Source organism: Acanthochromis polyacanthus, chromosome 4 (assembly GCF_021347895.1).
Source record: "Acanthochromis polyacanthus isolate Apoly-LR-REF ecotype Palm Island chromosome 4, KAUST_Apoly_ChrSc, whole genome shotgun sequence".
NCBI lineage: Eukaryota > Metazoa > Chordata > Actinopteri > Pomacentridae > Acanthochromis > Acanthochromis polyacanthus.
In genome coordinates this window covers 28,400,900-28,419,216 of record NC_067116.1, presented here as the reverse complement: position 1 = coordinate 28,419,216, position 18,317 = coordinate 28,400,900, and the positions used below count along the sequence as shown (strand labels likewise).

Here is an 18,317-nt window from a genome sequence, read left to right as displayed (position 1 = left end):
TGTTGTTTTTTTAAATTTACATTGTTACTTGCTAATGCGTTATTTTTTATTATTATTTTTTAGATGTGCTCACATCTTGGGCAAAACAAGCTGTCAGCACCATGGTTGATCATTTCTACTCTGAATCTGCAGTGTACCATTAGTAAGTTTCAGATTTCCAAGGTTTCATACATAACACATTTATAGAGCCACTCCTGTCAGCTTGCAGTGTCGGGTTTTATGTGCCATTATTCCTCCACAGAATCAGCTTTCGGTTTGAACATGCATGGTTGAATTACTGCAATATTATAACTTACCATCCTATAGCAAAGAGTAGTTTTGCAGCATTTGAGCAGAGTAATAGGGGAGTTGGTGTGCTCAAGCTGCAGTGAGTGGGGAGCGGTGGCTTGAAAGAGGCGGTGATTTTATAGAGCACATTCTAAAGAACGCAGCAGTACAGAATTACATCTAAGACATTTTAAGGCATAAAGGGACTGTTTTTCATGTTTTGTTTACAAAACTGAGTTTCTACAGGTTCAAACAACGAGAGATGAACTTCAAATTGCATCCTTGAGATCTAAGGAAGCATGCTTGTTTGGTACAGTTCTGGGACATCTACAGAAAGAGTTTGAGTCATTTCAAGTGTAACTTAGGTGTACATTCATTAAAAAAAAAAAACTTTTGGAGATTCATACAGGTGTCCAGTGCTTTATTATTTCGGTTGAAAATATACATCTAAAATATGTTTTGTTACTAGGTTACTTGTATTTTCCCACAGTGAAATTTTGAGTTTTGCAGAGAATTTGGACCTTACAGTGAAGTAGCTTTGTTTTTTTTGTTGGTGAATGATACATTTTAATGACAGACCATGCTCCCCACATAGTCTGTCCAATGTTCCACCAAAACAATTCACAGCATTGTTATTTTGAGGTGACACAATTCCTGTAGCCTTCGCTGAGGTCCACTAAGGACAGCTGCGACTGGTTTAAAGAAATAGCCAAAAGACAGAGCATTTTTTCTTCTTACAGCAGAATGACAATGGGCTGCAGCCAAACAATTTTGTGCTTCAGAAAGCCTGAAACTGGCATGTTTTACTTGAAGATATTATCTTTAATCCCTGAATGTATAATTCCAAACATACACAGACTGACTGTGAAAGACAATCGGGTATCCTGCAGGGACTGAGTGACACACCGAGCAAAGGTACTACATGTATATAGTGATTATACAGATTGCAGATCAACAGCCATTCCATCCAGTTGACACTGACGGGTGTACTGATGACCCGTGGATGTCAGACAATAAGACAGCAGCATAAATGGCAATTTGAAGCCTGCAGCTTCCTATACACTGCAGACTCTGCAAAGAGGGCAGGTCAACAAATGACACTGCGTTTAATGTACACAGAATGAGAGGAAGAAAACGTCAGAAAATCTCATCAGCCTAATGGAAACAGTGAACTATCACCCCAGTTGCTTTTGTAGAGCCGAGCAGGGAGGCTGGCTGGGTTGGTTGGTAGGTGGGTTAGCTTCAGATGGTGGCAGAAGCTGTCGAGTGGGGAAGTGCTCAAGGCCAACTCCCCCTGGCTCCCTCCCTCATCACAAAGACAGGTTCAACACAAGCTGTGGGAAGCCTGGCGATGCCGTCCTGCTGGTGGCAGTTCAGTGACCACACAGCTGCTAGCCAGGAAAACACTGCACTCTGCTGGTCAGATCAAGACAGAATAATACGATGGAAAAAGAACAGTTTAGCCCGCATGTGATGATCAGTGGACCTGCAACATGATTGTATTGACAACAAAACAAAGATTAAAGTTTACATAAAACACTAAACGAATGTCCACCCTGTCCAAACTACAAGCAATATAGACAGCAATCAGGGTCAATATTTTGTCATTTACCTCAAACCATCACACTTAATAATTAAACCACAGTTTACTTCATGTGACAAAATTAAATATTTGTTAAAGAAATAAAGTCTGTTTTAAACAAGCACTGATGCAATAAAATGTATTGCCCTTGAACAAACTCAATCAAAAAGTGTCCTTTGCAGATAACATGTCAAGGGTTGAAAAGGCTTCAACAAGATTCATGTCTCATAAGACTTAAAAATGATTTATACATTACAAAATGGGCAGAAAGGAAGACAGACTACTTATCATAGTGATTAGTAATTTGGTGAATTTACAAGTAAAATGGTATTCAAAATCTCCACTATGAGTAACCATAAGACACCAATTTTTGAAAGAAAATTTACATTTTTACTTTTTGACAAAGAGGACTTAAAATATACTTGTTAATTTATTGTGCTTTAAAATATATTTTAGAATCATTTAGTTGGTGAGACCACAGCCAGTTTAGAAGAGGAATAACAAAAGTGTTCATTCTCAAATGGAAAAACAATAAACTAATATAAACATGAAGCTACATTGATAATACTGTGTCACTACATTGTTCTGGTTTAAATTCACATTCACCCTACCAAGGGAACTCTTTTTGGCCACTTGTATCTGTGATCTCATTCTTTCGATGAGCAGTATTTAAACATTTTAATCACATATGTCAAACAGAAATACAACATAAAACAGGTGGTAATATGACAGCAAAGCAGACTGTAACTGAAAAAAAGAAGAAATACAGACTGTATTTTTAAAGATGTGTCAAATTACAAAGAGCATGCAGATGTTTCAGCACTGCACTAGTTTAACAGAATACGGCTGAGATATATTGCCCCGTCTATTCCACTGTTGCTGATTCCTTGCCAAACCCTGCCACTTATGTTTCCGACAGCTGAGGTGTGTTAGTGGCTAATGTAGCCTGAAGCCTCTGACCTGCAGCAGAGACGAGGAGCAGCTACAGACGTCTGTCCTGTATTCCGTGTTTAGAGGAGACCTTAGTGATAGACAGCACAAAGATCAGGAAAGGTAGAGGTCATGATACAGGTGAACTATAGCAGAAATCCAGAGCAAATCAATACTTGACTTCATTTATAACCTGAAAGTCAGGAAGAAAAAGAAAATATGAAAGTTGAAGCACCTATGAGCTATTTTTATTAAATAGGAAACAGGCGAGACAGGTGGTCAGCATCAGTAATAATGTAACATAGATGTATGAAATAACACAGAAGGAGACATTTACTATTTTAGGAACAACACTTATATGAAGGATTCAACACATACAGATGATCGTGTATTCTAAAGGAACAAAGCATATATACAAAACATGTTTGAAATCCTCTTTGTCATGTCATACCTGAACATACCCAGTGGTGTATTTTCACCATGTCATATATGTACATATCCATATGTAAATTTGGACCCTCTGCTTCTACAGATTCCCATTTTCTATCTCCCTCGTTCTCTCGGGGCGTGAATATGCTGTGAATAGAACAGCCAACTTTATGGTCAAACAGAACATACACTGGCTGGTGCACATGTGAATGAAATTTTGTTGCAATTTCGGACCAGATATAATCCAGGTATAATCTTTGAGCTCTTTGAGTTGACCACATATCGCAGAGCAAGCAGGTGACACTTAAATTGAAAGTGTGAAATCACTCTGTCAGTTATTAGTTTATAGAACGATAACAGATGCAATCTAGTCATAATCCATGAGTATTATTTGGCTTAGTGCATTCAAGAAAAACAATTACACCAACAAGTTCATGGCCCGGGCTGCACAGTGATATAGTGCTTAGCCCTTGCGCCTTGCAACAAGAAGATCCCCGGTTCAAATCCCGGGGTGGGATCAAATCCCTGGGATCTTTCTGCATGGAGTTTGCATGTTCTTCCTGAGCATGCGTGGGTTTTCTCCTGGCACTCCGGCTTCCTCCCACAGTCCAAAAATATGCTGAGGTTAATTGGTTACTCTAAACTGCCCATAGATGTGAATGTGAGTGTGATTGTTTGTCTGTATATGTAGCCCTGTAAACAGGCTGGCGACCTGTCCAGGGCGTCCCCTGCCTTCGCCCGAGTCAGCTGAGATAAGCTCCAGCACCCCCGCGAACCTAGTGAGGATAAAGCGGTGTATATAGAATGGATGGATGGAAGTTCATGGACCATTTTCCTGTAATAAACACTTAGCAGTTTGCAGAGGTATTGTGAAACTTTTGTTTTAGTTATTTATAGTGGTAGGGAGCCTGTATAGCTCAATGAGGTAAGGAGGCGAACCATGTATAGGGGCAAGTCTCCGACGCAGCGGCCCGGGTTCCATTCCCACTCGCGGCCCTTTGCTGCATGTCTTACCCCAACTCTTCTCCCCATTTCCTGTCTCTCTCACTTTGACTGTCAAAATAAAGCCGAAAATAGGCCAAAAGAGATTTTTTTTAATTTATAGAGCGGTAACCGATGAAATCCAGTCATCAGCGCCTGTCATATGAGTTAGTGCATTTAAGAAAATAAACTACGCAAAAATAAAATAACAAAATCAGTCTCTTTTTATTCTTATTTCGTCGACTTGTAGAAGTAGACAGACTGATTGACAAGTTATTCATTCATACACTGACGACATGTTTTATTTTTGTATTATTTTTGGTTCAATCTTCTGCAGAAATTATTTACAATAAACGTCCTTGAATCCATGAGTATTTTAAACGTCAGTAGAGCTCTATTAATGTCCTGTGGCGGGCAGCAACACGCCTCTGCTGCGTCCAATCTGCCGCAAATTTAGTGGAAGTAGAAGAAGATTATGTCACGTGACACGTCCTGCCGGTTAACTTCCTGTTGCCTTTACACTTCTTAATTATTTCTTTTCCTTTTATTTTGTTCATTTTGTGACTTTGCTGTTGTACACCAAGTCAAGTTATAAAACGAGGTACATATTTACGTTGAGTCAACTCGTTATAAATATCAGACTGATCCGGAAACAAGAGGTCAGTCGTGGTAAATCGTCGGCTGTTAGCTTGTTAGCTGCTCTGTTTACCTGCGGTGACAGCGGACGTGCGGAGCTGTCTCTTTATCTGTCCACTTGTCGTTCATTACATTCAGATACCCGGCGAACTCTCCGTCAATAAAGCCGCTGTAGGTGTTAAATTTGCACATAGCATCATGGCTAGTCTGCTTTCAGTGCAATGCGCTGCCACTGTGAGAAAATCTGGGAGTTTAATTCATTTAAGAAGCGCCGCACTGGGGATCCAGTCGAGACACTATAGCAGCAAAAAAGCCTCTTCGTCCGAGTATCTTCACCAAAGTGTCGTTCCATCCATGCATTACCAGAAGAGTTTACCCAGGTAAGGAACAACTGAAGATTTTGTCAATAGCCTTTCATATTACCCTAATATATTGTTGTGATTCAGTAAATCTATGGTAAAATCTGGACTGGAATGTGCAGAGTATGTAGCAGCAAGGTATTCCGAATCTAAGGTGACCCATTTAGCTTTTTAGATGAATGTAGGTAAAGGGCACACCGGATTTTAGCTCAGTCACCACTAGAGGGCCATGACATTTACCTGGGCTGTTCTGCGTGTTCAGGCTCCCCGTCCCTAAACTGAGGACACCATCAGGAGGTATTTAACTGCCCAGAGGCCTCTGTTGGATGATGAGCAAGTACAGGTAAGTTTTTACAAAGAAATCAACCCTTTCATTTCATTATTGGATGCTCTAAACTTACACGCAGTCATGTTTTCTTTTGCATATTTTCAGAACAACAGAGAAACATGCCCAAGATTTCCAGAATGGTGTGGGGAAACAGCTGCATGAGGAGCTGGTAGCTCAAGACAAAAACAACAAGCACACAAGCTACATCTCAGGTGATTGGAGGAGCCACTGTGAGGATTAACCTCAAACTGAGCCTCTCAAATGCATAACATGGATGTGCTTAAAATGCTTCTTATCTTTCAGGGCCATGGTTTGATATGTACCTCTCTGCACGGGATTCTGTGGTGCTGAACTCCAACCCCTTTATGTCTTTCAATCCCGACCCCAAGACTGAGTACAACGACCAGCTCGTGCGTGCGACCAATATGGTGTCTTCAGCGGTGCGCTTCATGAAGACGCTGCGAGCTGGCTTGCTGGAGCCGGAGGTTTTCCACCTGAACCCTGCCAAAAGTGAACAGACAGTTTCAAAAAATTAATCCGCTGGGTCCCATCGTCACTGTCTTGGTATGGAGCCTACATGGTGAATGCTTTTCCTCTGGACATGTCTCAGTACTTTCGCCTCTTTAATTCGACTCGGATCCCAAAGCGTGGGCCGAGATGAGCTGTTCACTGATGAGAAAGGCCGACATCTGTTAGTTATGAGAAAGGCAACATGTATGTATTTGATATTGTGGACAGGGACGGGAATTTAGTGAAGCCTGCAGAAATCCAGGCCCACCTGAAGTACATTTTGTCTGACTCTGCGGAGGCGGCCGCCTTCCCTCTGGGTGTCCTGACCAGTGAGAACAGGGATGTCTGGGCCGGGCTGAGGGAGAAGTTGATAGCGGCTGGAAATGCAGAGGATTTACGAGTCGTCGACAGTGCCCTTTTCTGTCTCTGTCTCGATGAGGAGAGCATGCGGGACCATATTCACATCTCCCACAACATGCTGCACGGCGACGGCTGCAACCGCTGGTATGACAAATCCTTCAACTTGATTCTGACCAAAGACGGACAGGCAGCGATTCATTTTGAGCATGCCTGGGGCGACGGAGTGGCCATGCTCCGCTTTCAGAACGAGGGTGTTTAAAGACACCACGGAGCAGCCGCTGGTTCATCCCGGTTCTGCTGCTGCTGCATGGATTCAGCCTCAGCTGTGCGAAGGCTGCACTTCAACCTGGACAGCGAACTGCAGAACGGCATCAAAGGGCGAAGGAGAACTTTAACTCAGCCGTGTCAAAACTCACCATTGCTGCCATGGAGTTTAAGAAGGGCGGGAAGGAGCAGTTAAAGAAGAGCAATCTGAGTCCAGATGCTATCGCCCAGCTGGCTTTTCAGATGGGCTTCTTGAGGCAGTACGGACAGACAGTAGCCACATATGAGTCTTGTAGCACTGCAGCGTTCAAACATGGCCCGCACAGAAACCATCCGGCCAGCCTCCATACACACCAAAAAGTGCTCACAAGCCTTTGTTAGCCAACCAGGAAACACAGTGTGGAGGAGCTACGGGGCATGCTCAACGAGTGCTCCAAATATCATGGGCAGCTCACCAAGGAAGCAGCTATGGGTGGTGTATAGAGCATGTCCACTGGCAGATACACCATGAAACACTCAAAATACACAGATGAAAGCAGAAACTCTCGCTACTTGCACTGTAATATTTCTCCTGTTGGTCATTTAAATTACCCTCTGAACCCAAAACTCACCAACAGGTTTGAAAGGCATGTATTTTTTTTTAAACCCGTTGCGCTTCAGTGTCCCGCCCGCGGTACACTTTGAGATCTGCATAAGCAATTTGCCTAAATGTCTGAAACTGAAAACGCGATTTATACAAACACTATACGCCGATGGAAAGCTTAGATTTTCATGAATCCGCCGGTATAAACCACTTTCAGATGTGATTACCACAGCGGGTAATATAAACACATTTGTCCGACAAACAACGAATATCCATCCATCCGTTCTCTATACACGGCTTCAACGTACACAGCGCGACTCACATTTCTGGGTTCATTATTACACACAGATGAAAATATTCCACAAAAAACGGCCCAGAATCCAACCTTGGACATCCAGACAAACAAGCCAGTAAAATATTTTGTCCAAAACATGTCTTGAAGTTGGCATATTATTCACGAATAGGGTCGTTTTCAAGGGAAATGCACCTCGCGATGCGCGTCCAATATTCCCTGTATTTCTTGTCATATTTTTATTTACAAATAGAATATTAGCGTTTTTTTTTTTTTTTTTTGTACTGAAAATGGCTGGAATTGACTGCAAGCTTATAGAAATTACACCATTTATCACCCAAAAACTATAAAAATAGAAAGGCAGACTATTACCTTATGACGATCTTTGATCTAGTCATGGTGTGACATGTGGTGCAGTTGGAAAATTTAATTATCTCTATAAACTAATGACTGACGGAGCAATTTCACATTTTAACTTCTCTCGCCAGGTCAAGGGTTTGACCGTCACTGTTTGCCTTGCGATACATGACCAACTCGAAGGGCCAACCTCTGCACGGCTTGTACACGGATCCGGCCTACGCTGCCATCAACCACAACATCCTCTCCACCAGCACCCTCACCAGCCCCGCCGTCAGTCTCGGTGGCTTTGCTCCAGTGGTGCCCGATGGCTTTGGTGTCGGCTACGGTGTCCGCGACGAATGGATCGGCTGCAACGTATCCAGCTACCCAACTCGCAACGTCCACGAGTTCCTGCAGTGCGTCCACAAGTCTTTAGAGGACATTTTCAGTGTCCTGGAAGGGAAGTTGCTCAGCTAAGAATGAAGTGCATGCAGAGAAAAGGTGGTTTTACGAGAGTTGATCATAAAGGGAAGAGACTGTATATAAAAATCAAAAAAACTTGGTTTAAATTTGGTCATTAGCCCTATGAGAGTAGTACGCTTTGTGTAGTGACACCCTGCTCACAGTGCTCCTGCATCGCTTCAAACACTCCCTGACAGCGTGGTTATGGAAACATGTTGAGCATTATCTGCCATTTGCACTAAATCTCTTAAACTGTGTCAGAATAGTAACCCCTCAGCTTGAACTATATTTTGGTGAAGAAAGTCATCACAGAGAACCCAGTTTGGCCAGCAGAGCAGGCGAGGAGCAACGATTGTGTTGTGACCAAAAATAATGTGTGCCTAATTGCCATGCTGTGATCAGACACACTAACATCTTCACACCAAATGCTCTCCCTCAGACACCTCAGGACGTTACAGAAGAGCCTCGCCTTGATAATCCGACGCTGGGGGATGAATTCACGGTGCACAACCACGTGATTGTCAAAACGAGCCATGGTCCTGGTGCTCCTGACATGACACTCCTCTGTTTTGAAGACTGTAGGTTCTTCAACTGTGAAAACCAAATGTTTCTATTTAGTGTCCTATTATGAGTGAAGATCCTCCACATGAAGTTGGATCATCCAGCTGCTGACTGACACAATGAAATATTCACTGTCTGCTCCATTCTCAGAGAAATTGCAATGTGCAGCTTCCCACCTGTTACAAAAGCATATTAACATTAAGTTCTGCTGTTAATAGTGCAGCATCACGAGTTGCTGCTTGCACATGTTGCACCACAGTCTCAAAACTTTTCGATCAAGCCTTGTAATCAACAGTGAAGGTGAGCGTTGTAGCATTTTTTCACAAAAATGCAAAGAGAGGAGTAGAATATTTTATACATTAGAGATTAACTTCATTAAATGTACATTCACTGTTGGAGTTTACGCTGTTCATCCATCAAATTTGACATGGAATGAAAAGCAGCCTCAGCCTTACTGTGGACGAAAGTCATAATTACTGTATGATTAAAACTACATTAAAATGGATTTGTTTGTTCAACTGATTACCCACACTGAACCTGGAATTTGCGACTGTTATTTACATTCAAATCCATTGAGACAGCCTGTGTACTGTAGCCTTATGTTAGCTGTGCTTTAGGGTTAAATTAAGCAAACTGGTCACAATGTTCATGCAGTTGTAGAAAAGCCAGTGTAGTAATGATAGCCTGGAGATAGAATCTGTGCCTTATCAAGACAATGTGAAGCTCCACCCCAGCATTAAAATGATCATCACTTTGTCAATTGCAGCCTTGTTCTTGTGAATGAATGTTTTTTGAAATAAAATTTAATGTAATTAATTGCTTTTGCTCAGTTATTTATTACATTTCTTTGCAGCAGGACAATCTTCCCACCTGAAATGCCATGAGACAATTAGAAACGACAAGTGAAACATACTAGTTCTTTTTTTCCTCTCTCTTTATTTAAAATAAAAAAAAAGTTCCATCAAAAGCAAATGTACAAATGCGGTAGTACAACAGAAACATCAGCTAAAGTAATTAAAACAACCAAAATCCACAATTTAGATGGGCTTGATCTTGAAGTGTAGTCCGATCAGACTGAAGACGAGACACTTCAGGTCTTGGACCAGGTAGTAGAACACACGGAGACCTTCAGGGTCCCTGAAAACAGCAGGATATTTAAGATGTTACCCTCTGGTATTTACAAATATACTATATTGCCAAAAGTATTCGCTCACTCATCCAAATAATTAGAATCAGGTGTTCCAATCACTTCCATGGCCACAGGTGTATCAAATCAAGTATTTAGGCATGCACACTGCTTTTACAAACATTTGTGAAGAATGGGTCACTTTCAGGAGCTCAGTGAATTCCAGTGTGGAACTGTGACAGGATGCCACTGTGCAACAAATCCAGTCATGACATTTCCTCGCTCCTAAATATTCCACAGTCAACTGAATTATAAGAAAGTGGAAGTGTGTGGGAACGACAGCAACTCAGCCACATAAACTCATGGAGCGAGGTCAGTGGATGGAATGGGTTTCCACGGCCGAGCAGCTGCATCCAAGCCATACATCAAGTGCAATGCAAGGTGTGGGATGCAGTGGTGTAAAGCATGCCGCCACTGGACTCTAGAGCAGTGGAGACGCCTTCTCTGGAGTGACCAGTTGCGCTTCTCCATCTGGCAATCTGATGGACGTGTCTGGGTTTGGTGGTTGCCAGGAAACCCAAGCTTGTCGGACTGCGTTGTACCAAGTGTAAAGTTTGGTGGAGGAGGATTATGGTGTGGGCTTGTTTTTCAGGAGCTGGGCTTGGCCCCTTAGTTCCAGAGAAAGGAACTCGGAACGCTCAGCATACCAGGACATTTGGACAATTCCATGCTCCCCACTTTGTGGGAACAGTTTGGAGCTGGCCCCTTCCTCTTCCGACATGACTGTGCACAAAACAAGGTCCATAAAGACATGGATGACAGAGTCTGATGTGGATGAACTTGACTGGCCTGCACAGAGTCCTTACCTCAACCCGACAGAACACCTTTGGGATGAATTAGAGCGGAAACTGAGAGCCAGGCCTTCTGGTCCAACATCAGTGTGTGACCTCACAAATGCGCTTCTGGAATAATGCTCAAAAATTCCCATAAACACACTCCTAAACCTTGTGGACAGCCTTCCCAGAAGAGTTTGAAGCTGTTATAGCTGCAAAGGGTGGACCGACGTCATATTGAACCCTCTGGATTAGGAATGGGATGCCCACTTAGGTTCATAGGCGAGTCAAGGCAGGTGAGCGAATGCTTTTGGCAATATAGTGTATATAGCATCTGCTTTTCTTATTTGAACGCCAAACCTGATCTTTAGAAGGTGACTACACATGACAAGCAGTACAATCGATCCACACAGAGCAGAATCAATGATTTTATGACACCTAATGTGAATGAAATCTCTGCATTTCACTTTTATTTCTGAACATTTGATTAAAAGTTTATTATGCTTGAGTAAATGAAACTGCATCTAACAGAACTGGACAATTCTGTTTGTGGGGAACTAAAAGCCGCTGTACTCACTTTGACTGATTGACATCAATCAAGGAGCCGATTTTGGAAGTTGTGAATGAAATGTGCTCGTCCCGATGACGATCTCCAGCTCCTGTAAAATTAGATCAAAAGCATGCTTCAAAAACATTTTAAGACAAACTCAGCAACACAAAGTTTTAGTATAGCGTCGATGTTCACATCAAAGTCCAACCATCAACACAAATAATATCAACAGGTGAACCAAACACAGAAAGGTGGTTTGCTCTATACATGCTATTGAAATATTTTACATTTTAACCAAATCATAACAGCGATTAAAACCTGTGAAAAACTACACTGTTAACATCAAATACAATTAGTTTTGTAGCAGCAAAACCCTTCTCTGCTCAGGTCACAACCACGTACAGAATGTTGTACAACACCAGCACCAGTATGTTTACCCCTTTAAACTCCAAAACCTGCTGGCTGGTTTCACAGGCATTTGAATCACTAAAATTTCACCAGAAACTGTTGAAACAGAATTATCAAGATCTATAACTTTCTGATGGTCTTTGAACCATGCACCCAAAACAGGAAACACCACCAAATCTAAGCCTAAAAATCATGATATTTCATCAAAATTGTTATTTTAATGAATGAACAATTTGAACCAAATTATGTAAAAACAAACACATAAATTTTGCACTCGACCAACAGTCACATGACAAAATTTGAGCCTTTTCAGCTGAACTGCATGCTGTGTTTACACAGCACAGAAGAACAAAGTATGGAAACAAAAATTTAAATAGTAAAATATTTAGTTTATGTACAGTCATGGTAACACATGTCGCCAGGCACTTAGACATTATTGTAAAAGTTGATTCCATCCCCCCTCCCCAATTTCTGTCAAAGAATAATGAAGTATGTGATGCTTTTGCTTCTGGCATTATAACTATCATACTGCAAAGAAGAGTTGCAGGACTTTATAGAGCGCACAGTTACACTGTCTTTGTTTCTATTTTGGTCAAACGGAAGATATTGCAATCTTGTTTGCATAAACTTTAATGAACTGTGCCTGGCTAAAGTGAGTGGGAGTTTAGTTTGTATACTAAGTGGTGCCTCCACATCATGGTTGGTTCATTGATCTGTACAATGTGAGCACAGAGGTTTGCGGCAGGAAGGCTGAAACATTGTACAAGACAAATAAATATCACACACTGTCTGCCAGCTCTAATGGCTGATGTAGATTTTGCATAAGTGTTTATAAGTATGCACCAAGCGTAAACTAACCGTGACGTCACCCGTTGGTTTCAACGCCGAGAAAATGAAGCCCGGATTTTGCTACTTCCTGGTCGCCGTTTTGGATTTTTTGGAGCCAGTGACGTAAAAAGCGTCAAACAGACTGGACCGGAGAGCAACTAGGGGCAGGATTGGCTGAGGACTCTCTTATCCCGCCCACATTTTAACGCAGAGGCTTCTGTTGCTGTCTATCAAGTATAGCCACGCCCCCTGGCTCCACCAACTTTAACAATTTATTTAAATTCAGTATTGATTTATTTTAAGATCGGCCACCTGATCTCTCAATTTTGACCATGAAAACTAACGGGAAAAAATCCTGAGCTCTAGAAATTCAGTCTATCAAATTTAATTTTTTCCAAAATGAATTGGAGTCTATGGAGTAAAAGCTTTTTGGAGCCAACCCTTGCAGCTATTCTAACAGATTAGAAAATTGATTAGGCTATGGGTGTGTATCACAGATAATATTTTAATACTATTAGTTTCACTTCTATTTGACCAGAAATAAAAGCAATTTCCACATTTCCTTCAATAGAGGACAGTATCAGACCTAAACGCGCTTCTGAAGTGTCATTTTGAAATGTAGGAAGTTTAAAAGTTAACATTTCAAATTTTCAGCTTTCTTGATGTAATAAAATCAGAGGCTGTGAAAAAGACTGTTAAACTTGCTCTGTGGTTTGCTAACTCCCGACTCCAGTTAGCTTCTGATGAATTTGTTATTTTAACAGTTTACAGGATTCTTCCAATCAATGTCTGACTGAGGTTAATTATTATAAACAAGAAGAAATTAATGATTTGTGCCACATTAGTGTAAATAATTTGTTTTTGTTCAGAGTCACAACCCAACATAAGATTAAATGTAGATAATTCCACTAAATGTGAACCCCTACCGGGAAGACATTATACTCTTGTCACAAACCTGTCTGCCAACTCTGTCAGGAGGCGGCCACAATGCATCATCCTCTTTGGTGATTTCACTGTCATCAATGATCCTCTTCAGCTCCTCCATCACGCTTTTGTGTACGTATGCCTTAGGTTGGTAAAAAGAACACAGGTGAACCAGATTTAACTTGGGCTAGACCAAATATCGGTAACACATGCATGACATGGATTGTCAAAGATTCAGTTTCCTCTGGTAATAGGGGGTTTATAATAACTTACCTCTTTCCTGATCATGACGTCGTTCTTGTAGTTGCTGTTGTTTGCATACCTCAGTTTACCTGCAAGAAAACATCCAGTTTGAAGCAGAAAACTTTGCATCACTTCAACGAAAATTAGTTTTTTACCATCCAAACAGGCCACATGGCGCGTACAGACTTCCGCCATATTATATAGGAATTTACGGTATTGGACATAAACATAAGTGACGGTACTAATTCGTCTGAAAATGATGACTATTAGCATTAAGAGACCAACTAAAACCAAATAGATTATTTGGCGCTCGAGTCGGCTGCGGCCTAGCTTCTGCCGGGTGGCTAGCGACGTTAGCTTAAACGAATGAAGGCTAACGCAGTTGTATTTTCACCAAATTAAACGTACCGTCTGGTCTGAATTCAAATTCCAGAAACTCGTGTCCAAACTTTCCCTTGTGTCCCACATAGTATCTCAAATAAAAGTCACTTGTTGACATATTTACGCTCCAGAAAGGCCTCTTTCTGGTGAAGTCTGGCGAACAAAACTCAGCTAGCAAGAGCAGCCCGGAGCCTCGCCACCCGTGTACGCATGCGCATAGCGTCACGATTGAACCGGGGTTTTATGTCCCGGAATTTGTCTTTCAGGTTGTTCACGCTATTCCTTCTGTAAAAGAGCGTTTAGCTGGGTAAAAATCAGTTAACGTGGGACTCAAACTGCCTTGACAAAAAGATGTAAAATACTGATGTCTTGCTCCCTGTGAAACGTATATATTTTATTTTAATAATTCATGAGGATGTATCTCTAATTTATCTATATGGTTTATCTGATTTGTGATGGTGGTTCACCTCTTGTGGATTTTATTTTTTCATATATACTTTTATACATCTATTTAACATATTTATCAAGTTCTTAAAATGTCTGTAAATCTTCATCTCCACGTTTAATTACCAAAAAATGTGTTATGTATCATTTTAGACACATTTTATATAGCATTTTTTTAAATATACAATGATTGTTAGTTTATTTACATAAAACTATAATTTAATGAAAGTTTAAAAAATGTCTGTGTTTGTGTTGAACTTCAGACTTTATGTTACACTTTAAATCCTTTATAGGCAGTTAATTTTAATCTTTTTACTTCTCCATTACTTTTTATTTGTAAGTTCTCCAGGTTATAGCCAGACTTTTGTATTCAGCATTATTTCTACAGTTTTTGTTTTTTCTTAATTAAGCAATTACTTTATTATATGCAACACTATAGTATTGTTTCAGATGTTTATGCATGTATGTGTTTGGTGCTTTTAATGTCCATTTTTATACTGAGGATTCACGGAGGATTTTCCATGTAGGATTTTAAAATAAAAAATATTTTTTGTAGTTGTTCTGAGGGCTATAATCCTGAGGATACATTCCTCATAAAATAAATCAAGTCATTTTGACGCATTAATAGCATTTTAGGAACAATGTAGGGACGTAAATCACTTTTTGACAAGTGAGATGACTGCATTATAAGAGTACAATTTGTCTTTTCAAATGGTTGAAAGAGCTGAATTGGTTATAATCAGGTACACAGAGCAGATTTTAAAAACGCATTCTGAGCGCAAAGGTTCTGCCTGAAAGCAGCATGCAGGGTTTAATACCAATAATTTCAGAGGCTCGTCGCATGTTACTGACGTCACCCCACCATCTTCGCACCGAGGAAGAATCCGGAGGTACTCACACGTGTTGTTGTTGTAAAACTTTGAGCCATGGCAGGCTCGTTCTCTCAGGAACTCGAGGATTTACTGAATCCTCTGCCCAAGTTTGCAGATCCAGAGGATGACGATGATGAAGCGACCAAAGCCAGAGTGATAGACAGATTCAACGAGGAAGAGGAAGATGATGTCGGCTTCAGTACGCTGAGGAAGAGCAACACAACCCTGCTGTCAGACACGGACAGGCGGTATGTGGGGAAGCCAGTGTCCCGTAATCAGCTGCTGATGGATGAGGAAGGATCTGAGGACGAGGATGATGATGAAGATGAAGAGGAGAGTAGCATAGAGGAAGAAGAGACTATGGTAGATCAAGAGGCAGATGATGATGATGATGATGATGATGAGAGTGATTTAGAGGAAGAAGATGATGATGATAAGGAGGAGGAGTTGCTGGACCATGATTCAGATGGTGAACTTCCATCTCAGAGGAAAGGCTCTGACATGAGTTTTCCTCAGGGAGTGGACTTCCGTAAACTCACAGACGGCATGGATGACCTGGGAGTGAGTGAGGATGACGATGAGGAGGAATCTGAAGGCAGCAACGATGATGAAGACACAGGCTCTGACGATGAAGATGAGATGGATGATGAGGAAGAAGAGGGAGCTGTGCGCACCTTTTCCCAGGATAAAGTGGACGAGGAGGTGGAGAAGGGGAAGGCCGTGAAGGACCAGCTCGCCCTCTGGGACCAGCTGCTCGAAGGTCGGATCAAAATCCAGAAAGCGCTGGTGACAGCCAACCAGCTGCCACAGCCGCCCACCTTCCCGGAGTTCAGGAGGAAGGGAGGAGCTGAGCTGGCCGGGTCGCTGAAGAACACCCACAAGGCTCTGAAGGCTCTGCAGAGGTCTCTGCTGGAGCTGCACGACCAGCTGCTGTACCAGAGCGCCGACACCAGGAGCATCGCTGTGGGGGAGAGCGAGGACGAGGAGATAATCAGCGATGAAGGAGAAGAAGAGTCAGTGCCGCAGTCTGGAGCGCCCAAACGAAAGCTGGAGATGGCGGAGTATCCGGACTTCATGGCCAAACGTTTTGCGGCCTTTCAGCCTTATCGCGATGCCACGCTGCAGAAGTGGCACGACAAAACTCGCCTGACCCAGGGGAAGAGCAGTAAAGGGTTTGGGGCATTTGACAGGAGCATTCTGACCCAGGTGGAGCAGGTGCTGATGGACAACGAGAGGCTGGTGAGGCGAACACAAACCCGCCGCTCAGATTACAGAGTCCTCGGGAAGAAAGAGGCCTCAGCCGTCACTGCGGAGACCGCAGAGGGAGCAGAGCAGCAGCTGAAGGCCAACACGCACCTGAAAGATCTGGACGAGGACATATTCGACGATGACGACTTCTACCACCAGCTGCTGAGGGAGCTCATCGAGCGCAAGACGAACGCGGCGGACCCCAACGATCAGGTGGCCATGGGGCGGCAGTGGCTCGCCATCCAGAAGCTGCGCAGCAAGATCAAGAAGAAGGTGGACACCAAAGCCAGCAAGGGGCGCAAGGTCCGCTTCCACGTCCACAGCAAACTGGTCAACTTCATGGCACCTATCGATCACAGCTCAATGAGCGACGAGGCGTGCAGTGAACTGTACCAAGGCCTGTTCGGTCAGAACGCCTCAGTCATGGAGTAAAGATGGAGTTTATGAAGTCAGAAGAGATGAAGCAGCTCTCCACCAGCAGAGACGCCTCAGACTGGGTGGACAGTTCTGGTGCTTTGACTGGGTTACAATCAAATGGACAGTTCTTTATAGATACTTTTATACCTCAGTGTGTCTCTGCCTAATGAGCAGGTTGTGTTTCCATCAAAACTAAAAGCACAATGAGTTCAAATGCTTTATTTTTTCTGTCTTGTACAGTTCAAGTAAAGTGACCATTTACTTCCAGATTTTGTAACTTCAAAAATTGTCATCTGTCCTTGATGTCAGGGCAGATACGGGGGTACATGAATATTTACAATGGGTATTTCATCCATTATATTTTAAGTTGTCACCTGGTGCCTAGATTTCATGTTTTCCTGTTTCTTTTCCTGTCTTACTTAGACATTTGTACCATAAACCGATGGAAAAATTAACAAATATGTGCTTAAAATCGCAGAAATGCAGGCAATTAAATCATTGATTCTCCATAAAGAATCAAAATGCACATGCTCTAAATGTTGAGCAGTACTTCCTCCCTAAAATGTACACATATGAACTCTTCTAATGTACATGTTGTGTCCCAGCTCCATACTAACTGTTCGTAGTCTAAATGTTCACCAATGTTTCACTGCTAATTAAAAAATCAGAAAGAAAATGTTTCCCAGATAAACTGTTTCATGACGTGTTCTTGCCGTATTTTCCAGCTCCCTTGCGCTTTGCATTGTGGGAGAACACTTCATCAACAGCTCAATGGAAAAAAAGGTTATAAGCTTTTATTATTCTTTATTTTGTGGCTTTTCTGGTGCGACCACGCTACAGACCTGCTTTGGATGAGTGTGGATTTGAGACACAGCTGGAGTCCAGTGGCATTACATGCACTAGGCTGACGTTATGAATCCCGAGTTCCAACTATCACATGAATAAAAACATTTTGGCTTGAAAGTTTAAAATGAAAATTAAATCTGGAATAGAAATGGTAATTTGTAAACTAGTTTTGTTAACTGGAATTTCATTTAGTCAGGAGTAACCAACATGTTTTTGAAAATGTCAGAAATGACAGGAAAATTTAGAGATCTTTATCCAATATAATGACACACACAAAAAAATGCTAACTACTCATTGTACCTCAATGTAGCTTT

At 42.0% G+C, this 18,317-nt stretch overlaps 3 protein-coding genes across 3 annotated transcripts; 2 read left to right on the top strand and 1 right to left on the bottom strand.

Moving 5' to 3' along the window:
* Positions 1 to 5,597: 5,597 nt before the first annotated feature.
* cpt2 (carnitine palmitoyltransferase 2) lies at positions 5,598 to 9,196 on the top strand (the record flags this gene model as incomplete). Its single annotated transcript, XM_051947389.1, is given in 12 exon segments — positions 5,598 to 5,724; positions 5,816 to 6,022; positions 6,025 to 6,158; positions 6,160 to 6,211; positions 6,214 to 6,632; positions 6,634 to 6,685; positions 6,688 to 6,753; positions 6,756 to 6,964; positions 6,966 to 7,035; positions 7,038 to 7,118; positions 8,010 to 8,027; positions 8,030 to 9,196. Coding segments are annotated over 12 exon segments (1,743 nt in total), but the record flags the coding sequence as incomplete, so codon positions are not given.
* A 603-nt stretch (positions 9,197 to 9,799) lies between these two features.
* magoh (mago homolog, exon junction complex subunit) lies at positions 9,800 to 14,403 on the bottom strand. Its single transcript, XM_022218037.2, is given in 6 exon segments — positions 9,800 to 10,020; positions 11,420 to 11,483; positions 11,486 to 11,501; positions 13,584 to 13,694; positions 13,826 to 13,884; positions 14,204 to 14,403. Coding segments are annotated over 6 exon segments (441 nt in total). The 5' UTR covers positions 14,295 to 14,403; the 3' UTR covers positions 9,800 to 9,920.
* Positions 14,404 to 15,464: 1,061 nt separating this feature from the next.
* Positions 15,465 to 17,848, top strand: aatf (apoptosis antagonizing transcription factor). Its single transcript, XM_022218137.2, has one exon. The coding sequence runs from the start codon at positions 15,547 to 15,549 to the stop codon at positions 17,170 to 17,172; it is 1,626 nt and encodes a 541-aa protein (XP_022073829.2). The 5' UTR covers positions 15,465 to 15,546; the 3' UTR covers positions 17,173 to 17,848.
* Positions 17,849 to 18,317: the final 469 nt, after the last annotated feature.

What these genes read in the sequence shown, in the direction of transcription:
- aatf (XM_022218137.2), top strand. Translation starts at nt 15,547, where the DNA reads ATGGCAGGCTCGTTCTCTCAGGAACTCGAGGATTTACTGAATCCTCTG.